Source organism: Suricata suricatta, chromosome 1, assembly GCF_006229205.1.
Source record: "Suricata suricatta isolate VVHF042 chromosome 1, meerkat_22Aug2017_6uvM2_HiC, whole genome shotgun sequence".
In the NCBI taxonomy this organism is placed as follows: domain Eukaryota; kingdom Metazoa; phylum Chordata; class Mammalia; order Carnivora; family Herpestidae; genus Suricata; species Suricata suricatta.
In genome coordinates this window covers 192,618,411-192,636,330 of record NC_043700.1, presented here as the reverse complement: position 1 = coordinate 192,636,330, position 17,920 = coordinate 192,618,411, and the positions used below count along the sequence as shown (strand labels likewise).

The 17,920-nt window shown below is 51.6% G+C and overlaps 1 protein-coding gene across 3 annotated transcripts in view; it reads left to right on the top strand.

Annotated features, from left to right (window-relative positions):
• Nucleotides 1-17,338, top strand: part of LOC115299894 (protein FAM193B-like) — a 39,278-nt gene extending 21,940 nt beyond the window's left edge. Inside the window, exons 2-3 of one of the 3 annotated variants that reach the window (XM_029949441.1) lie at nucleotides 4,641-4,886; nucleotides 16,959-17,338. In XM_029949441.1, the coding sequence (XP_029805301.1) occupies nucleotides 4,641-4,886; nucleotides 16,959-17,006 (294 nt within the window). In that variant the 3' untranslated portion in view covers nucleotides 17,007-17,338. Of the gene's footprint in view, nucleotides 1-4,640; nucleotides 4,887-7,289; nucleotides 7,504-12,894; nucleotides 13,249-16,958 lie in introns of those variants that run through there. The other 2 variants (XM_029949433.1, XM_029949451.1) reach the window with 2 other exon arrangements.
• The last annotated feature ends 582 nt before the right edge of the window (nucleotides 17,339-17,920 follow it).

Here is a 17,920-nt window from a genome sequence, read left to right as displayed (position 1 = left end):
ATGAATCACTGTCAAAGCGCTGCTCGAAGGGGCGCTTAGAGCACTAATCACCTCTTTGTGCAAGAAAAGGGGCTCGGTGGGGCACCTGGGGGGCCATCCAACTTCGGCTCAGGTCATGATCTCACTGTTCGTGAGTTCGAGCCGCGCTTTGGCTCTGTGCTGACAGCTCAGAGCCTGGAGCCTGCTTCAGATTCTCTCTCCCTCTCTTGCTGCCCCTCCTCCACTCACGGTCTGTCTCTCTCTCTGTCTCTCTCTCTCTCTCAGAGAAATAAAAATAAACATAAAAAAATACAAAAGAGAAAGGGCTCAGTGACTTGTTCTCTCACCACAAGAAAGCAGATCAAAGAGCCCGTTACACCCAGAGTAACCCAGAACAAGGAAATAATGACATAAACGCAAAAACCAACGAAACAAAAATGTTTTAAATGTGGAAAATCCACAAAAATAAAAGCTGATCCTTTTAAGAGTGGTAAAATTGATAAACCTTGAGCCAGGCCAAAGATTTGAAGAAAGACTGCATAAGCCTGGGAACAAATATTCAACGTAATTAATGCTCAAGGAAAACCACAGTCCTTACGATGGCTGCGGTGGAAACAGCTCCCCACACTGATGAGGATGTGGCTTCCTAGAGCTCTACAACACTGCTTTTGGGAGTAATCTGGCACTTTCTTAAAAGTTAGACATGCACCTACCATGTGACCCAGTTACTCTACTCCTTGGTGTTTATCCGAAAAACAGAAGCATGTGTCCACACCAGCATTGTACGTGAATCTTCATAGCAGCAGATAATAGCCAGAAACTGGAAGATAACCCAAATGTCTCTGAATGAGAGGATGGATAAACAGATTGTGGTTTACCCACATAATGGAGTACTACTCAGTAATTAATAGAAACAGAGGCCTGATGCATACCTGGCAATCCTCTCCGAATCACGGTACTTGACAGAAGACAAAAGACACTATGTTGTGTGATATCAGTTCTGCACAATTCTAGAATTTGCATAGTGATCAGTAGAGACAGAGCTCAGTCTAATGGTCACCTGTGAATGAGGGTGGGCGGGGGAGTGAGTTCAGGAGGAAGGGGGCACTGGGGGTGCAAGGACACTTGGGAATAACAAAAGATGTTCATTGTCTCGGTCGCCATGGTTTACCAGGCGGGCGCGTCTGTCAGAAGTACTGGGCCTGTCCAGCTCGGTTGGTTATACTCGGCACGCTTTCGAAGCGTCAGTGGAGTTTGTATTCGTGCCTCACGTTTGACCACAGATAGTTCGGGGCATAACCGTACGGCAAGGCACTAGTGTTTGGTTAATTTGAATTTTAATCACATGTTGTAGCGAACACACATGTGTATCATGTAGTCTACGTCACTTGCTTTGTCTGAGAAAGGTGTGGAGAGGGGAGGTTGGCACCCATCGGGACTAGCTTTAGGCTGGAGCAGGTTGGTCGAGGTGGAGGTGTGAGTTTGGTTCAGGACGTGCTTCCCTCTCTCCGTGGGTCATCTGGCCTGCTCCGTGGCTTCACCTGCCGCACGCACTGGTGACCCCGAGGTACATACCCAGCCGCAGCCCGTTCCCCGAGCATCTTGTGCAAGACACACTCGCCGCGTCATCCGGATGTGTAATGTGGAGTCTGTTTGTAACGACATCTAAAGCAAACCTTTGGTTCCCGCCATGGCCCCAGCTCTGTGTGGCAGCCGTGTTGGCACGACCGCGGCCCAGGCGGTCCCAGCTGCCCTCGTCACGTCTTGGGTTCATGGGCATGTCCAGTGGCTCTGCCTTCAGTGCTCCTGAGTCAGACTGCTCTGCTCCTCCAGTACCCAGCACTGCCTGGAACAGCGCTTATGCACACTGGCACATGTCCTTCTGAGAAACCTTCAGCCTCTTCCCACAGCCCTGCCTGCCCCCTTGTCCGGCGGTGCCCCTGGCCTCCGTCCTGCCCCCGCCCCCCAGGGCTTGTCTCGCAGATGCACAACTGTGTGCGTTTCTGTGCTACCTTAGCATCTGGGCCCTCGCTCCCCTCGCTCCTGCTCTCCTTAGAATGTCCTCCTTGGAGCCCTGCGCCTGCGCAGGCTTTGTCTTCTTCCTGCAGGAGCGCTTCCTGCCGCGGTGGCAGGCGCCTGTGTCTGAGTGCACCTGTCTCATGTGTCTCTGGGACTGGCGGGACCTCGGGGCTGTTCGCAGCTGCGTCTGTGATCTAACCTGTCAGGATGGTGGCACACTGTGTATTTCAAATGTTTCTGGAAGAGGCCTGCCCTGCACTCAGTCCGAGGAAGACTTGTTTTTGCCTTTCCACCTCTGCTCGTCCTCAACGTCTGGTTCCTTAGCAGTCTCGTCAGCTCCTCCCTCCGAGTGGACTTCACTGCGGCCTCCCTCCCAGGGCACACACGGCTTCTCGCTGGTCCCCGCTCCCGTCCCCTCTCTTCTCCACGGACAGCCTTGTCACCTGCTGGAACCTCCGCCACTCCCTGCTGTCTCCTCTGTGGTCCCTGCCCCAGGGCCTTCGCGCTTGCTCTCACGAATGGCCCTCTGCCAGGTATCTGTGTGGCTTCCTCCAGCCCCGGACATCCGGTGTGTCCTTGAGGAGCTTCTTACTGATGGGAAGGCACGTCCCCAGCCCCAGACACGCCTCCCTGCTCTCTGGTCCCTCCTTTGCAGCAGTCACTGTCGTGTGTTCTGTATCTTCTCCTTCTCTGCCTTGTTTGTAGTCTGTGTCTCTGACAGGGATATTAGCTCACTGTGGGCAGGGAACCTTGTCTTCGTTACCGCCATGTCCCCAGTGCCTGGACGAGGGCCTTGGCACATGGTGGTTTCCTGTAAATCCTAGACGGACAGGCTGATCTGGAGCCAAAGTGGGTATCCTCAAGTCCGTTCTGGCTCTGATGTTGTAATCTCTGGCCTGGGAACTTCGTGACCTGGGAGCCCAGTGCCTCCTTCTCTGATTAGAAAGTGGCCTAGAAAGAGCTGAAGGCTGTGTCTGTTGTTAGTGACGGGTTTTTTCCATAGGCCTGGGGATGGGAGGTGGTTTTAAATCAGTGTGATTTTTGAAGTTGTCATAATTTCTACATCTTGGATCTGTTGGGACAGAGAAAGACATCTGCTCCCATGGTGTTCTGTGGTTTGAGTAGTCTGGAATTTTCTAGAATACCACTCACTGGGATACAGTACTCACTTCCTTCCCCTCCGCAGCCCAGACATTCACGTGGCTGCCGAGCTGGATTTGGTTAAATCAGTGGAAGCTGCAGATATGACAGATGTGGACCGTTTTGGTCACTGGGTTATAAAGGCAGGTAGGAGTACCCGTGCGAGTCTTTTGTGTCCTAGTGGTGCTGTCGTCCCCTCTCTCATTCATTCATTCAGCCCCCGTTGAAGCACCTGACACCTGCTGGCCCTCCTGGGATTTAGGATGGAGCCTGCGGCCTTTTGAGAGTACTCATTCGGCCTTGGGGCCAGCCATGCAAACGCACACTTGTCACCCAGCTACCAGGCACAGCCCAAGACACATGTGAGCCTGCGCGCCGGAGAGCAGGGAGAGGGCCGTGGACAGAGGGAGGAGCTAGGCTGCTGGCTGGGCAGGGCCGGGTCACGTATTGGGAGGAGCCTCGGCTAGAACTGGAGACTTTGTAAAATACCCCAGAGTTCCAGCCCGAAAAACCTTGGCCTGGGTCCCCGTCCACCTTTCCACCTGAGGAGGCCCATGGCAGCAGAGGCCTGGGCCGTTTGTGTCACCTTAATCTACATGTGCCCTGGCTGGGAGCCTTGGCACAGCTGTCCTGCCTCTGAGGCCGTGCCTGGCCTCCCTGCTCACCTGTCCCCAGCTGCGCCTCCGTGAGCCTCTCAGGATCCGCGGGCTGGCTTCTCTGGTGCAGCTGACCAGTCTTGGGCTCACATTCATTTGAGGTAAACTCTAGGCCCCTGCTTGCTGACCGTGTGTTTTCAGGCCTGTTTTAAATCTCTGGAGTTTGTGTATTTTTAAGGCTCATTTTTCTTTTCTGATAGGGTGGTTGATACCATTTGAAGAGAATGTAGGTAGGGTCATGATCTTGCCCTTACCTATTTGAAAAGGCACATGTTGAAATCAGGTGGCTGGAGATGCACTGAGCGGAACCGCTGCTGCGCTGGGAGGGGGGCTGGGTCTGGGAGGCGCGGTGCATTCGGCTCCTGCTGTTTCTCTCGCCCCTGAAGCAGGAACACCACCCCCGAGGTGGTGGGATCTGCGTACACACATGCACACGCGCACACACACACACACAGGCCACAATTACTCCCTTGGGGGTGAGCCCTCGTGTGCACACGCCTCTGGAATAGCGGCTTTAACCTCTGCTGATGGCCAAGAGTCCTGGTGTCCTCCGGGTGGAAATTGAGGTGCACACTTTTCAGCACATGAGGGGAGTAATAACAGATGTCTGGGTGAAGGGGCTAAGTGGACACTTTCTAGCTCCTTCTGAGATGTTCTTTATGGTGCTATTTATTTGAAGTATGGTGGATTTCTAGAACACTAGGTATAGCTTTATTCAACAGATTACCTATTAGATGCTTATATAAACATGCACATACATTATAATTTTAAAACTATATAGTATTTTTAAATGATCTCGGCTTTATGGAACATGTTTTGAAAATAGAAATCTTTTTTCTATTTCAGACTCCTTTTAATTTTGGCATGAATCATAGAACACCATCCTACCCTGCTGGGGATTATTGTCTTCTGTGCAGAAGTGAACGGAAAGACTCTTCATTCTTGGAGAGTGGAATTAAGACTGCGAGCAAATTGGCCCTTTCCATGGCCCCCAAGGGCAACAGCGTGCTGCATCTGCCACTGTGGGTGTGCCCGGACTGTCGGCGGGCTGTGGAGAAGGAGGAGAGGCGCAGTGGCCTCGACCAGCCATCGGTGAGTGTCCAGCATGGACAGCGTGGGCTAGTTGGGCAGTGAGGTCATTCATTGGGGTTGGCTTTCTGGAAGGAAATGCTCTTCTGCCATCTTCTGGTCGCTTGCTCCACCCTCTGGGGCCGTCCTCCTGGTCTCCTGTCCAGACCAGCAGTGGGTAGCGGGGGCCACCTGCCCTCCTTGGTCACACAGCTCAGTCAGCAAGCTCGGGGAGGGGACCAAAGGATGCGTTTTGGCTTTGTGAGTCTGGTCTCAGGATTTCTTTGGCAAAGCAGTTGCTGAAAAGCTCAGAGGCTCTTCGTGTCTGGTTCTAGCCAGTTTCGTGTGCTGGTAACTCACCTAAAAATTTTCCCCAGACACAGTTCTTAACTCTGCCTCCCGCCCCCCAGTTTTCCCTTGATTTCTTTCCTCAGCTTTCTGAGGAGGCTTTCTTGAGGACTTGAGGCTCACATAGGAGGGCCACCTCGTCTGCTCTTTGGCCCTGAGGTGTGGTAGTGGCCTTGGCCCTGAAAGGGCTCCCTGGTCTGCTCTGTGGGTTCTGGAACGACTTGGCTTTGGCAACCACATGAGGCCCCACATCCTAGGACTTTTCTGTCCCTTTTCTTTCTGCCTGTAAGCAGCTGCCTGTTTCCTAAGCCGTCGTCCCCTGATGCTCTCTGCACACAGGCGCCAGCACCAGCACCCGCCCCTGCGTGTTCTGACCGGGACTGCCTTCCAGGTCACGTGTGCCTGTTGGCTGCCACACAGCGCGAATCTTCTTCCTTCCCGCTCTCTGCGGCTGCTTCCCGCCTGCTGCCGGGCCAGGGCCTTGTGTTCTAGGCGCTCCGTGAAGGCAGGGCAGAACAGTTCTGTGCTGGCCTTTGAGCAGCTGAGCCTCAAGATCTCTCTCTCTCTCTCTGGTTTTTGGTTTTTTGGTTTTTTTTTGTAAATTTTTGTTTTAATGTTTGTTTATTTTTGAGAGACAGAGAGACAGAATGTGAGCAGAAGGGCAGAGGGAGAAGGAGACACAGAATCTGAAGCAGCTCCAGGCTCTGAGCTGTCAGCACTGAGCCCGACGCAGGTGTGAACCTCCCGGAACTGAGAGAGCATGACCTGAGCCAAAGTCCGACGCTTAACCGACTGAGCCACCCAGGCGCCCCAAGATCTCATTGTTTATTAGAATAAAAATTGATTTCTCTCTCCACCTCCTCATGTGCCCTTTTTCCTGTGCTTTGTTTTCACCTCTTTTCTTTCTTTTTTCTTTTTTAGTTACTATTTTTTTAAGTTTATTTATTTTGAGAGAGAGACAGAGAGTGAGAGCAGGGGAGGGACAGAGAGAATCCCAAGCAGGGCTCGGTGCTGTCGGTGCAGAGCCTAGCACGGGGCTGGCATTCCCCAACGTGAGTTGACCTGACCCGAAATCAGGAGTTGGGCGCGCCGCTGACCGCGTTGCCCCGCCCCGGTCCCAGCACCTCTTTCTGCGCGTGCGCTCCCCGCGCTTCCTCCTCCTCGGCTTCTTCCCTGGAGCGCATGCTCCAGGCGCCGCTGTTTCTGTGGATTTTCTGGCGGGAACAGGGCCTTGCCTGGCACATTTAGGAAACCCAGATAGTCGAGTTAATAAATAGGTGCGTGCACACGCAAACGAATAAACTGTGGCGCCCCCGCAGGATTCAGAAGATGGCATAGTCGGTGTTAAGGGCTTCACCCTCAGATCATCTTGTTTCGATCGTTTTATTATTTCGCTTAGTGTCCTTTGTGTGTCCTCACCGTGACCGTTTCCCCATTTCTCTCGTGGGAAGCAAGTGCGCAGGGCGGGGGGCGTGTTGGCGGCCGCTCCGCCCCGCCGCCTCCCCCTGCAGCGCCCTCCGGCCTCCGGGCCCCGCTCCGCCCCGGGCAGCAGTCGGCAGACCGGCTCTTGTGTCACAGCGGCGCCCGGGAGCGCCGGCACCACGGAGGAGGGGTCGGCTGACGTCTGTAGGCCTCGACCTTCCGTTGCTTTTGTAAAGTTGGCCTCTTTGCTCAGGCTGGGTGTTCTTGCTGGCCTTTTTTTTTAAAAATGAGATCTAGGGGCGCCTGGGTGGCTCCGTCACAATCTCCCGGTCGTGAGTTCCAACCCCAGTGAGGCTGTGCCGACAGCTCAGAGCCTGGGCCCAGCTTCAGATTCTGTCTCCCCCTCCCTTTCTTTCTCTCTCTCTTTCTCTCTCAAAAGTAAGTATAAAAATTTTTTTAAATAAAATAAAAATGAGATATAAATTACATCTAGTAAAATTCACCCTTTGAAAGTGTATTTATAGTTCAGTGAGTTTTGACAAATTTATAGTGTGTAACCACCACTCTGAGCTAAGATGTAGACCATTTCTATTGTCCCCAAAAGTTCCCTTGGAACCATTGACCTGATTTTTGTCCCCATGGTTCTGCTTTTTCTAGAGTGTCACGTACCCTCCCCACCTGGCATAGTGCCCTGAGCGTCGTGCCTCAGTGGTTCGTTCCTTTCGGTTGGTGGGTGAACTGCAGAGCGACACTACACCGTTTGTCCAGCCACCACGACGAACGCTGGGTGGTTTCCAGAATTGGACCGCCGGCAGGAGGCTGTGTGGAGCTCGCTCGGGCCTCTGTGGCCGTTCTTTCTGGACTTCCCTTCCCGCTGTGCTCATGAAGGGTGTCTGCCTGAGGTCTGCTCCCTGACGCCTCTCAGGGCCTCCTAAGAGGAGTTGGGATGTGCTCCTGCTCTCTTCTGGAAGTTTCTGTAGAACTGTACTCTCCTGCCCTGAGCGGTGTTGGTTTTTGTTTTCTGTACCTCTCAGACTGTTTGGGGCAATAGGAGGCAGTGTGTGTAAGAGACCGTGGGAGGGAGGGGTGCGCTGACTCACGGCACCCTCCCGTGCCCCCGGGGGGCCGGGTCAGCCCGCTCAGCCCCGGAGCTGGCCCCGCACAGTCGTGTCTGGAGTGGCGTGTGGGCCGGGACGGTCTCCCTTCGCGCTCGGGCTGCCCTCGCTTTCCCCGCAGGGGCCTCCCACTGTGGCATTTTGTCTGTCCGGCCTCTCCCCGCCATTCGTCCTGAAGCCTCAGGCAGCCCTGTGCCTGGGGCACTGGGGGCCGCTCTCCCCCTGGTCCTGCCCCTGCCCTGTGATTCAGGCCGGACCCTGCCTGTATCTGTAGGGGTCTGGGGTGCGACAGACCTGTCCCTGTGTCCGTGCGGGTCCTGGGCCTTTCTCCCACGGTGGAGACTCAGTCCTCTCCTCCCAGCGGATGAGCCCCGGCCGCCCCCACAGCAAACGCTTCTTCCTCCAGGAGAGAGGGCGGCCCGGCAAGGCCACACCGGCCACGGCCGGTCCTCCAGGACTCATCACGAGTCTTGTTTCCTTCTAGCCCACGTTAGAGGGACGTGGGGCAGTGCAGGGGCCCCTTGTCCTCAGAGGGGCTCGGGGTACGTGCCCAGTTCTGTGGTCACGTCAGCCCTCTGGCGGCCCAGAACGACCAGTTCTCACTGTCGGTGTGGGAGCTTTGAGGTGCTTACTGAGTGGAGGTGGAGCTGAACTGTCCTTTCCTAGGTGAGCACGCGCCCCCACGAGTCGCGGCAGAGTACGACAAGATCGGCCCCGACGCTGTATGCCTCCCCCCGCCCTGGACCGAGTGGTGTCCGGAGCCACCGCAGGTCGTCCCTTCAGATGTCCCCTGCACGCTGGCACGTCCCGGTCCTGCTTGGTTTCGCGTTTTCTGTTTTTTCGTGGTTTTTGTCAGGGGGCTTTGGGTGCAGGTCCTTCTGACCACTCTGTTCTAGAACAGCCGGAGTTCCGTGACCCAGCATTGCCGTCACTCGCTTGCAAAGCCCCCTGAGCTCTTGGCCCGGGACTTGGCTCCAGGCTGTCCCTCCCTCCACCTGGTGGGAACCTGCTGGAGAAAACCGGGGCCTCGGCTCCCTGCTGCCCCGTGACCCCATGGTTCGGGGCTGGGAACCGGCCGCCGAGATGTCCCTCCGGCTTCGTCACCTCACCACAGAAAGGCGTGAACCTGTGTCCTTCTCCTGTCTTCCCAAACCCACCACACCCTCTGGCCTGCGCAGCTCAGCTCACACCTGAGCCCCCACAGCCTTGGAATTTGGGTGCCCTTCCCTGTTCATCTTTCTAAGCCTTCGTTGCTTCGGGTAATTTCTCTTACGCGCCCACATGCTTTCTTCTGCCCCGGCTCATGCCCAGGACAGTGCAGATGCTCTAGAACTGTCCGTCTTTCACATGACCTGCCTCTGAGCTCCTGGCGGTCCCCGCCTCTCCGCAGCCCTGTGCACTTGGGGGAAAGGGATAAACTTCTGGCTCAGGCTCTTCAGTGGGTAAGAGGCTTTCCATTTCTTTTCCAGGTAGTTTTGGTGAATTATATTCTGAGAAACTGTTAAGAGTTATTGGTGTGAAAGCACTTGGAGGCGGACTCTTCGCTTCTTACCAGTCTGCACGCACAAGTCCTTATGCCTTATTTGTCCTGTCTCTTTCTTTAACAGTCTTGCTAGAACTCTGTCAGTTTTGTCTTTTCAAAGAACTTTTTAGCTGGAAAAAAATCCCTCTCCTTTCTGTTTGATTAATTGCCACTGCTGTGTGTGGTGTAGACGTGCCGAGTCTGTGCCGCAGCTGAGCCGAGAGCAGTGCCGATCGGCCCCTCGCACTTGTCTCCTGCTCGTTCTCCGTCTCCCCAAGGCTCCCAGGGTGCGCAGATTCAGGTCTGTTCCTCCAGAGACGTTCCGTCCTGTGTGTCAGAAGGTGGTGATGGCGGACACCATGGGGTCGTGCGTCGGAGACCTCCATCAGGAAGTGGAGACGGGGGCTTCTCTCACTTTCTTGTCCTTGGCAGAGGCCTCTGGAGGCCGCGGCAAGGTGGGGTGCTGTCCGCTTCTAAGCCTCTTCTGAGGGCTGCTGACCGGTGTCTGGAGTTGGGGTGCCAGCCGCTTCGGGGAGCTGCGTTCCTCGCTGACCTCACCTGCGGGCCTTGTGGGGACCTGTGCGTGCCAGCCTGCTTGGGGGCCAGCGGGGACACAGCCCTGTCTCACTTTCTGGCTTCCCGGGGAGGAGCCGGGGGCCATCACACAGCTCCTGCTGCTCGTGAGCACAAATCTGGATTTTCGTCTTTCTCTGTGGTTGCCCATCTTCCTGCGTGAGCTCACCTGCCGGCTTTTCTTACTCTGCTCTGATATGTGCTGGAAACCCGTAGTTACAGTATCAGATTTGAATGTTAGTTGTATTGGGTCAATGTTAAATATTACCCAGTTTTCGTTATTTCTCTTTTAAGCCATGAATTGTTTAGAAGTCTTTGTAAATACCCGAATATAGGCCTTTTGAATGACTTTTAATCATTGACTTTTAATTTAATGCTGTTGGATATCTTAGACTCCATTGTAACGATTCCTTCCCAGTCAGTCATACTAAAGCGTGTTAACTTTTCCTAAATGCCCCGTGTCTGTGGAACTGTGCTTTCAGGGTGGGGAGGACTCTGTTCACCCCTTAAATCAACCCCTTGTTAACTGTGCTCTTCTTTCCTCCCGTGCTAGCACTGACTGTGCTTACTCCTCTGTGGGCTTCTGAGTGAGGGCGGCTAACTCCTGCCGTGCGTGTGTATCTGTCCTCTTTTCTTTAGAAGGAGTTTCATTTTTGCTCTGCATTTTAAAGCTGCGCAGGTCAATACATGTTAAGGCGACTAAATCTTGGTGTGGGGTTCCCTTACTGCGCAGAAGCGTGCGTGGCTTCTCCCGAAGGCCTGTGTGGTGTGCTGTCCGCACAGCTGTGTGAGCTCCGCCTGCTCTTCCCCTCCTTTGCTGTGCTCCTGGCCGTGGTGTGTCAGAGATGGTCTTGCGCAGTCAGCATGAAGGTAGACCGACTTTGGTCTCAGCGCTGAGATGACCGTGTCACTTCCTGTGGTTGCTGACCTGTTTGGGTTTATTTCTTCCACCATGCAGGTCACAACTCGGCATCACCCATAGCTCGTCTCTTGTGCTGCAGCCAGCCCTGCCCTCGTGCCCGGAGTTTGCCCCCTCCCTGCAGTTTGCACTGCTCTCTGTCAGGCCTGGTGCCTGGGTCCGCTGCGCCTGCACGCTGCCGTCAGCTTTCCTGTGAAAATGCCCTTCCGTACGCATAATTCTGTCCCTGACTTATTTTGTTCACTGTTGTATTTCAGATGCGTAAACATTGTAGTTTCTTCATTTTCATTTCTATCCACTGTTCACCTTTTTGACTATACTGTTGTTATTTCCAGATTTTGCTGCTATGTATGATGCTCTTGGAGCACACCACACATGATGTTGTATGTGCATGTGCGAAAGAAATCACTGAGTCCTAGAGAGTTTATAAAATTAACTCAAGTTAGGATTAACAGCATATTTTAAAATGAAAATTACCTTCCAAAACAGAATAATTTCATGAGTAGAGTAGCATGGTTTTGTTTGGGTAATAGAAATAGCTAGATTCTCATATCTGTTTCTGTGTTCAGTCTCTTGTTTTTGGTTATTTTGATTGAAGTATATGAAGAAAGTAGTTTCATAGCTTTCTCAGGTGATCGTGGAGGTTCTTTTTTGATACTGCTCCAAACCGTGACAAGTAATAGTTTCTTAATGGTTAGTTGCAATGTAAAATATGAAACAGTAATTAAGTTTGTTGCTATCACCACTACTGTCAGCAGAAAAGTCTTAAAGTGAAGAAGCTTTTTGGAGCCCACAGTGACAGATAACAGGTTTTCCAGACTTCTGATCATGTGCATGAAAGCTCATAGTTTGATTGGCCACAAATGGCATCAGCTGTTTTCCTGGAAGTGACGGGCTCATTTCATTCATTTTTGAGAAGACTGCCCCTATCCAAGTCTGAATAGCCGTAGTTTGGTGTGTCAGGCATTCTCGATGGCTCTGGGGGAAGTGGCTCATTCAGCTCGGAGTGCACAGTGCCTTTCTTGGGAACGTTGCTGGAATGCTTTATGCCTACTTCGTGCTTCATCACTTAGGATAGCCCAGAGACGTGGGTATCCCAGAGGCTGGGGTAGAGCACAGGTCATGGTTTTGATGCATCAAGAGCATTCTTTAGTGGAACTGGCCTTTTATTTTTTTTAATTAAAAAATTTTAATGTATATTTATTTTTGAGATAGAGAATGCAAGCAGGGGAGGGGCAGAGAGAGAGAGGAAGACACAGAATCCGAAGCAGACTCTAGGCTCTGAGCTGTCAGCACAGAGCCGGATGCGGGGCTCGAACTCAGTGAACAGTGAGATCATGACCTGAACTGAAGTTGGATGCCCAGCTGACTGAGCCACCCACACACCCTGGAACTGGTCTTTTTAAAAATTAAAAAAAAAATTTAATGTTTATTTTTGAGAGAGAGACAGAGATACAGAGCATGGGCGGGGGAGGGGCAGAAAGGGAGGCAGAATCTGAAACAGGCTCCAGGCTCTGAGCTGTTGGCACAGAACCCGGTGTGGGGCTTGAACCCACAAACTGTGAGATCCTGACCTGAGCTAAAGTTGGCGCTGAACCGACTGAGCCACCCAGGCGCCCCGGTTTATTTATTTTTATTATGTTTGTTTATTTTGAGACAGAGTGTGCCCGTCCTCATGCAAACACAAGTGGGGAGGAGCAGAGAGGAGATAGAATCCCAAGCAGACTCTGCACTATCAACACAGCGCTCAATGCGGGGCTTGAACTCACAGACTGTGAGATCATGACCTGAGCTGAGGTCCAGAGTCAGACTCTTAACTGTGTCACCCCGGCACCCCAGTGGAACTGGCTTTTTTTACACTAAGAGCCTGGAAATGAAGAACGGTCACTACTAGTGCACTTTATTCCGTGACTTGCGTTCTTGCCAAGGTGCTGGCAGTTGTGCCCACCAGTGCAAAGGTCAACATACGGAAGAGGCAGATAACACCTAGATATTAGTGTGAAAATAGCTTTCACCAGTGGACTTGGTTGGAGGGTGTCCAGGACTAGTAAGGGCCCATGGACCACGTTCAGAGAGCTGCCGTTCCACTGGAGTACCGTGTCCCCTTATCTGTGTCCCCTCCCATGGTCTCAGTCCCCACAGGTGGCCAGTCCAGAAGCAAGAGATCCGCCTCCCGATGTGTGGTCCGGAGGTCAGCGGTAGGCTGGTGTCAGGTCACAGCGCCCACGCCGCTCAGCTCACCTCGTGTCCAGGCGCGGACACGTCAGCATCTCACGTCATCACAGGAAGGGTGAGGGCAGGACGGTAAGACGTTTTGAGGGAGAGAGAGACCACGTTCACGCATCTCTTATTGTTACCCGTGCTCTAGTTTATGATCAGGTTTTGTTGTTAATCTCTTGGCGGTACTTCCTGCATAAATTAAACTTTATCATCGGTATGAAAGTGTAGGGAAAAAGGCAGCGTAGATAGGGTATAGAACACTCACGGGCTTAGGCATCCCCGGGGGGTCACGTGCGTGTTCCTTGCGGATAAAGGGAACGACTGTATTTGTCTTTGTCTTTTTCTTATGGATAGATGGGACTTCTTTTTTCTTTGAGTTCATTTATTTATTTTGAAAGAGAGAGAACATGAGCAGGGGAAGGGAGGGGGGTGGAGAGAATCCCAGGCAGGCTCTGCACCATCAATGCAGAGCCTGATGCGGGGCTGGATCTCATGAACCATGAAAGCATGACCTGAGCCAAAGTCAGGAGTCAGACATGTGACAGCTGAGCCACCCCGGCGCCCTGTCAGGGCGCTTCTTTAAGTGTGTTGAATACGAGCCCTTTGTTGGCTTTGCGTACTGCAGACACCAGTGCCTCTTTTGCTTACCTTGTCACTCTTTCTAGTGTCTTTTGAAGAACACAAGTTCATTTTTAATCTAGTCAGATTTCTCAAAATTTTCCTTAGTAGTTACTGCAGGCCGCCATGTGAGTAATTCTAATGATTTAGTGGCCACGTATCCTATTTTTTTCTCAGTGGATCCAAGCTATTATTTCAGTCTGTACTCAATATAGAAAATATAAATGAGATACTTTCAATTCGTTGCATCTGGAATATTCAGAACCCTTTGTGTCTTTTCCGGGTACAGCCGCATCGCTCAGGACGCGCACGTTTCACGGGCCCGGCGGGCACGCACGACCAGGGGCTGCCGCACTCAACGGCGCGGTCCCGGGCTGTCTTGTTGCCCTGGCCTTTCGTGTTTAGACCGCAGCCCTCCTGGAACTGAAATTATATTTGTGTGCAGTGTGAGGTAAAGGTCAGGTTAGATTTACGTCTGTGTGGGAATCCAGTTCCCTGGCAGCATTTCCGGAAATGACTGTTGCCCCTGCCTCTCCTGCCCCCGCTTTGTAGTGCCGCCTTTGGTATAACTCATGCACCTGCGTGTGTGTGTGGGTGTGTTTCTGGGCTCCGTGTTGTTCATGTCGATAGTACGTTGTCTTAATTACTGTAGCTTGTGATAAATCTCATTTTCAGAAAGTCCTTTTACCCTTATTCTTCAAAAATGTCTTATTGGTTCTTTGCACTTCCGTATAATTGAAAATGATCCTGTCAACTTGCATGCGCGTGCGCACGTGCACCCACACACCCTTCTAGGATTTGGCTGGGACTGCACTGAGTCTATAAATCAGCAGTAGGAAAATTAATTTCTTTCTAATATTCTCGGTAATCTAGTAATAGGAGTTTTTTCCTGTTTATAAGAGTTTTATATTTTTCTGTGTTATGCCATTGCTCCTTTAAAAAAAAGGTTTATCCCTAGGTGTTTGACTTTTGCTTATTCTACTCTATTTTTTTTTTTTTAAGATTTTACTTATTTATTTTAGAGAGAGAGCACATACACGTAAGCAGGAGAGGGGCAGAGAGAGAGGGAGGGGGACAGAGGATCTGAAGTGAGTTGAGAGAGCAGAGAGCCCGATGCGGGGCTCGAACCCACAAACCTCGAGATCATGACCTGAGCCAAAGGCAGACGCTTAACCGACTTAGTCACCCAGGATCCCCTGCTTATTCTATTTTAAATGATGCGTTCTACATTCTTCGTTGTCTAGCTTTGTCAGTATAGATGTAATTGTAACCTTTGTAAGTTGCTAATTGAATGGACATTGCAAGACCCCTATTTTATGACTCAGGTCTTCGATCTTCCTTTTTTCAACTAGAATCCCAGTTTTTTCCCCCCTTTTTTTCATTTTTTTTTTTTTAAATTTATTTTTGAGAGACAGACAGAGACAGCACGAGCAGGGGAGGGTCAGAGAGAGAGGGAGACACAGAATCCGAAGCAGGCTCCAGGCTCTGTCTGAGCGGTCAGCACAGATCCCAGTGCGGGGCTTGAACCCACGAACCCTGAGATCATGACCTGAGCTGTAGCCAGAAGCCGGATGCTTAAGCAACTGAGCCCCCCGGGTGCTCCCCGCCCCCAGTGTTTTTTTTCAAGAGTTGCAATTTCAAGGTACAGTCAGTTTGTCTCCGATGTTTTCTGTATTGCTGGGTGGCCCTGCAACACTCATGAAACACAGATGACTTTTACTCACCTTCTCAACCGTGGTTACTGGCACAACCCCCAAGACTGGGGGTGAAAAGTGGAATATTAAGGAGGCAGTTGTAGAGAACACCTGACATCTGAGACAGAGATGACTGTACAGCAGGCCTCCGAGAAATAGAAAAGCAAGCAAGCGTGATGACCAGAACTGAGTTTTACTGTTTATTTATTTATTTTGAGAGCGAAACAGAGCACGTGTGCATGAGCAGGGGAGGAGCAGAGAGAGAGAGAGACAGAGAGAGAGAGAATCCCAAGCAGGCTGTACACTGTCAGCACACGGCTCCATCTCAGGAGCTGGAGCTTCAGGAACCACGGAGTCATGACCTGAGCTAAAATAAAGAGTTGGTGCTTAATCAGCGCCCAGTGAAGGCAGTCATTTGAAGGATGGTGTGGACAGTAGTTGGTGGGCCTGGGATTTGATTTTTTGCCATATTTGATGGTGATAAGCTGCTTTGTTACTATTTCATGGATGTTGGCAGGGGACATGAGACTCCTGGGTCAGAGACTGCGGACTTACTGCTCACAGCGCAGCACCCATCATGAGCATGACCATGTCCACCCCTCTTGTTCCCTCCCCTTCCCCAAACCCCATGTCTGTGAAGTGGAGAGGCCCACACATGTGCCGTGGGTACAGTGGGTTTGTGTTGGTCCGGGTTCAGGACCACCTGCACTTTGTGTCAAGGTTGTCCGCTGCATGGATGCTGAGAAATGGCCCAGCGGGGAGGGACGGGAGAGAACAGGCGGACTGTTACAGCCTTCATAGATGCATCAAGACCAGGAGAGACTGTCCCCAGCTGTCCTCCTAACGCACATTTTGAAAAGTTAACCGAGAAGAGGTATGAGGTGTTGAGTGTGGCAACAAAGAGAATGCATCTGGCCTTTGCTGGACCCGCGCTGGGGGATGTGGAGTGGGGGCCAGACGGAGCTGTGGGCAGGATAAGGTGGTGGTGAGGGAGCCGAGAAAGCCAGCTTCCGGTGCTGATTTAGAAGATGCTTGACTGTGAAGGCAGGGAGGCCAGATCCGGAGGGAGAGGGCAGCCACCACCCTTGAATTTTATATTTATCATTCACTTATTTAAAAATTCCTTTAAAAATTATATTGCCTATATGTGTATCTCTAAATAGTAAGTTGTTTAGTTTTGTTTGTTTCTGATTTTTATGAAAATGGTTTATGTTTATGTCGTCTCTGTGTCATTGTTATAAATTCCTCATGCTGCCTGGCCAGCTGCACTTCTTCACAAATGTAATCCGTCTATAACTCCCATAGAATTCAGTATGTCACTGTATATAATTTACTCATCAATAAGTTTGTTAACAGATATACAGTTTTGCTTTTTTTTTTTTTTTTTACACAATTATTAATGATTGTTAAAAATGCTGTCGGGGCATTTGTATACCTGTTTCCAGTTACTCATTTGTAAGGGTTTTGTTAGCCTGTGTGTTGGTCAGGACTCTCCAGAGAAAGAGAACCAATAGGAAAGAGGGATTGGGGGCGGAGGGGGGATAGGAAAGGAGGAAAAAAAGAAGGAGAAAGGGGAAAGAAGGGAGGAGAGAGAAGGAGATTTGTTACAGGGATTGGCTCATGTGGGTACGGAGGCCGAGAAGTCCCACAATCTGCTCTCTGCAGGCTGGAGACCCAGGAAAGCTGGTGGTGTCATTCAGTCCAAAGGCCTGAGAACCAGGGGCCAGTGGTGTGAGTCTTGGTCTGAGTTGGAAAGCCCGAGAACCAGGAGTGCTGATGTCTCAGGGCTGGAGGTAGGTGTCTCCGCTGAGGCGGGGAGGGTCAGGTGGCCCCTCCCAGCCTTTTCTCCTGTCCCAGGGCATCCTCAGTAGAATGGATGGTGAGGGGAACGTCTTTACTCAGTCTGCAGATTCAAATGCTCATCTCTTCCAGAGACGCTCTCACAAACATACCTGGAAATAATGTTTTACTATCTGTCTGTTACCTCTTAGTCCAGTCAAGTTGGCACGTAAAATTCCTTATCAGAGTGTTTATACAATAGAATTGCTGGTTTGTAGGTAATTAAAAAAGCTTATTATATTTGTAAGATAATAGCAGTTTCCCAAGTGATCATTCCAGATTCTATCCCTGCCGGTTGTGTTTGAGTTCCAGTTACCCGTGTTCTTGCTCACACTGAGCGTTGGGTAGGCAGGCTTTGAAATTGTTTGAGGGTGGGAGGGAGTAAGGTAGGCAAATGGTGGTGCCCATGAAGTCCCATTAGGATGGGAGAGCTGGGATCTCTTTCTAGAAGAATCATCCTTCTGTTGAGTTGGAATTCTCAGGCAAGCCTGCGCGGGGGTGCAAGTAAGGTGGGGTGGGGAGTGTGGAAGGTGAGAAAATTGTAGCCAGAAATCTTTTTCATAACGTTTTTTTTTTTGAGAGGGAGAGTGGATTTCACGGGATGGGAAGGAACCGGGGAGTGGGTACGGTCTCACATGGGCTCGTTGAGAAACGAGCACGTGAGTGTCAGGGTGTCCAGGTTGTGGCTAGCCTGAATCCCTGTTGCAGGTGCAGACACTGCCGTGCGGTGGCCCTGACCTTCCTCTCGGCAGTCCCCCGCGCCCCCCCCCCCCCCCCCCCCCCCCCCC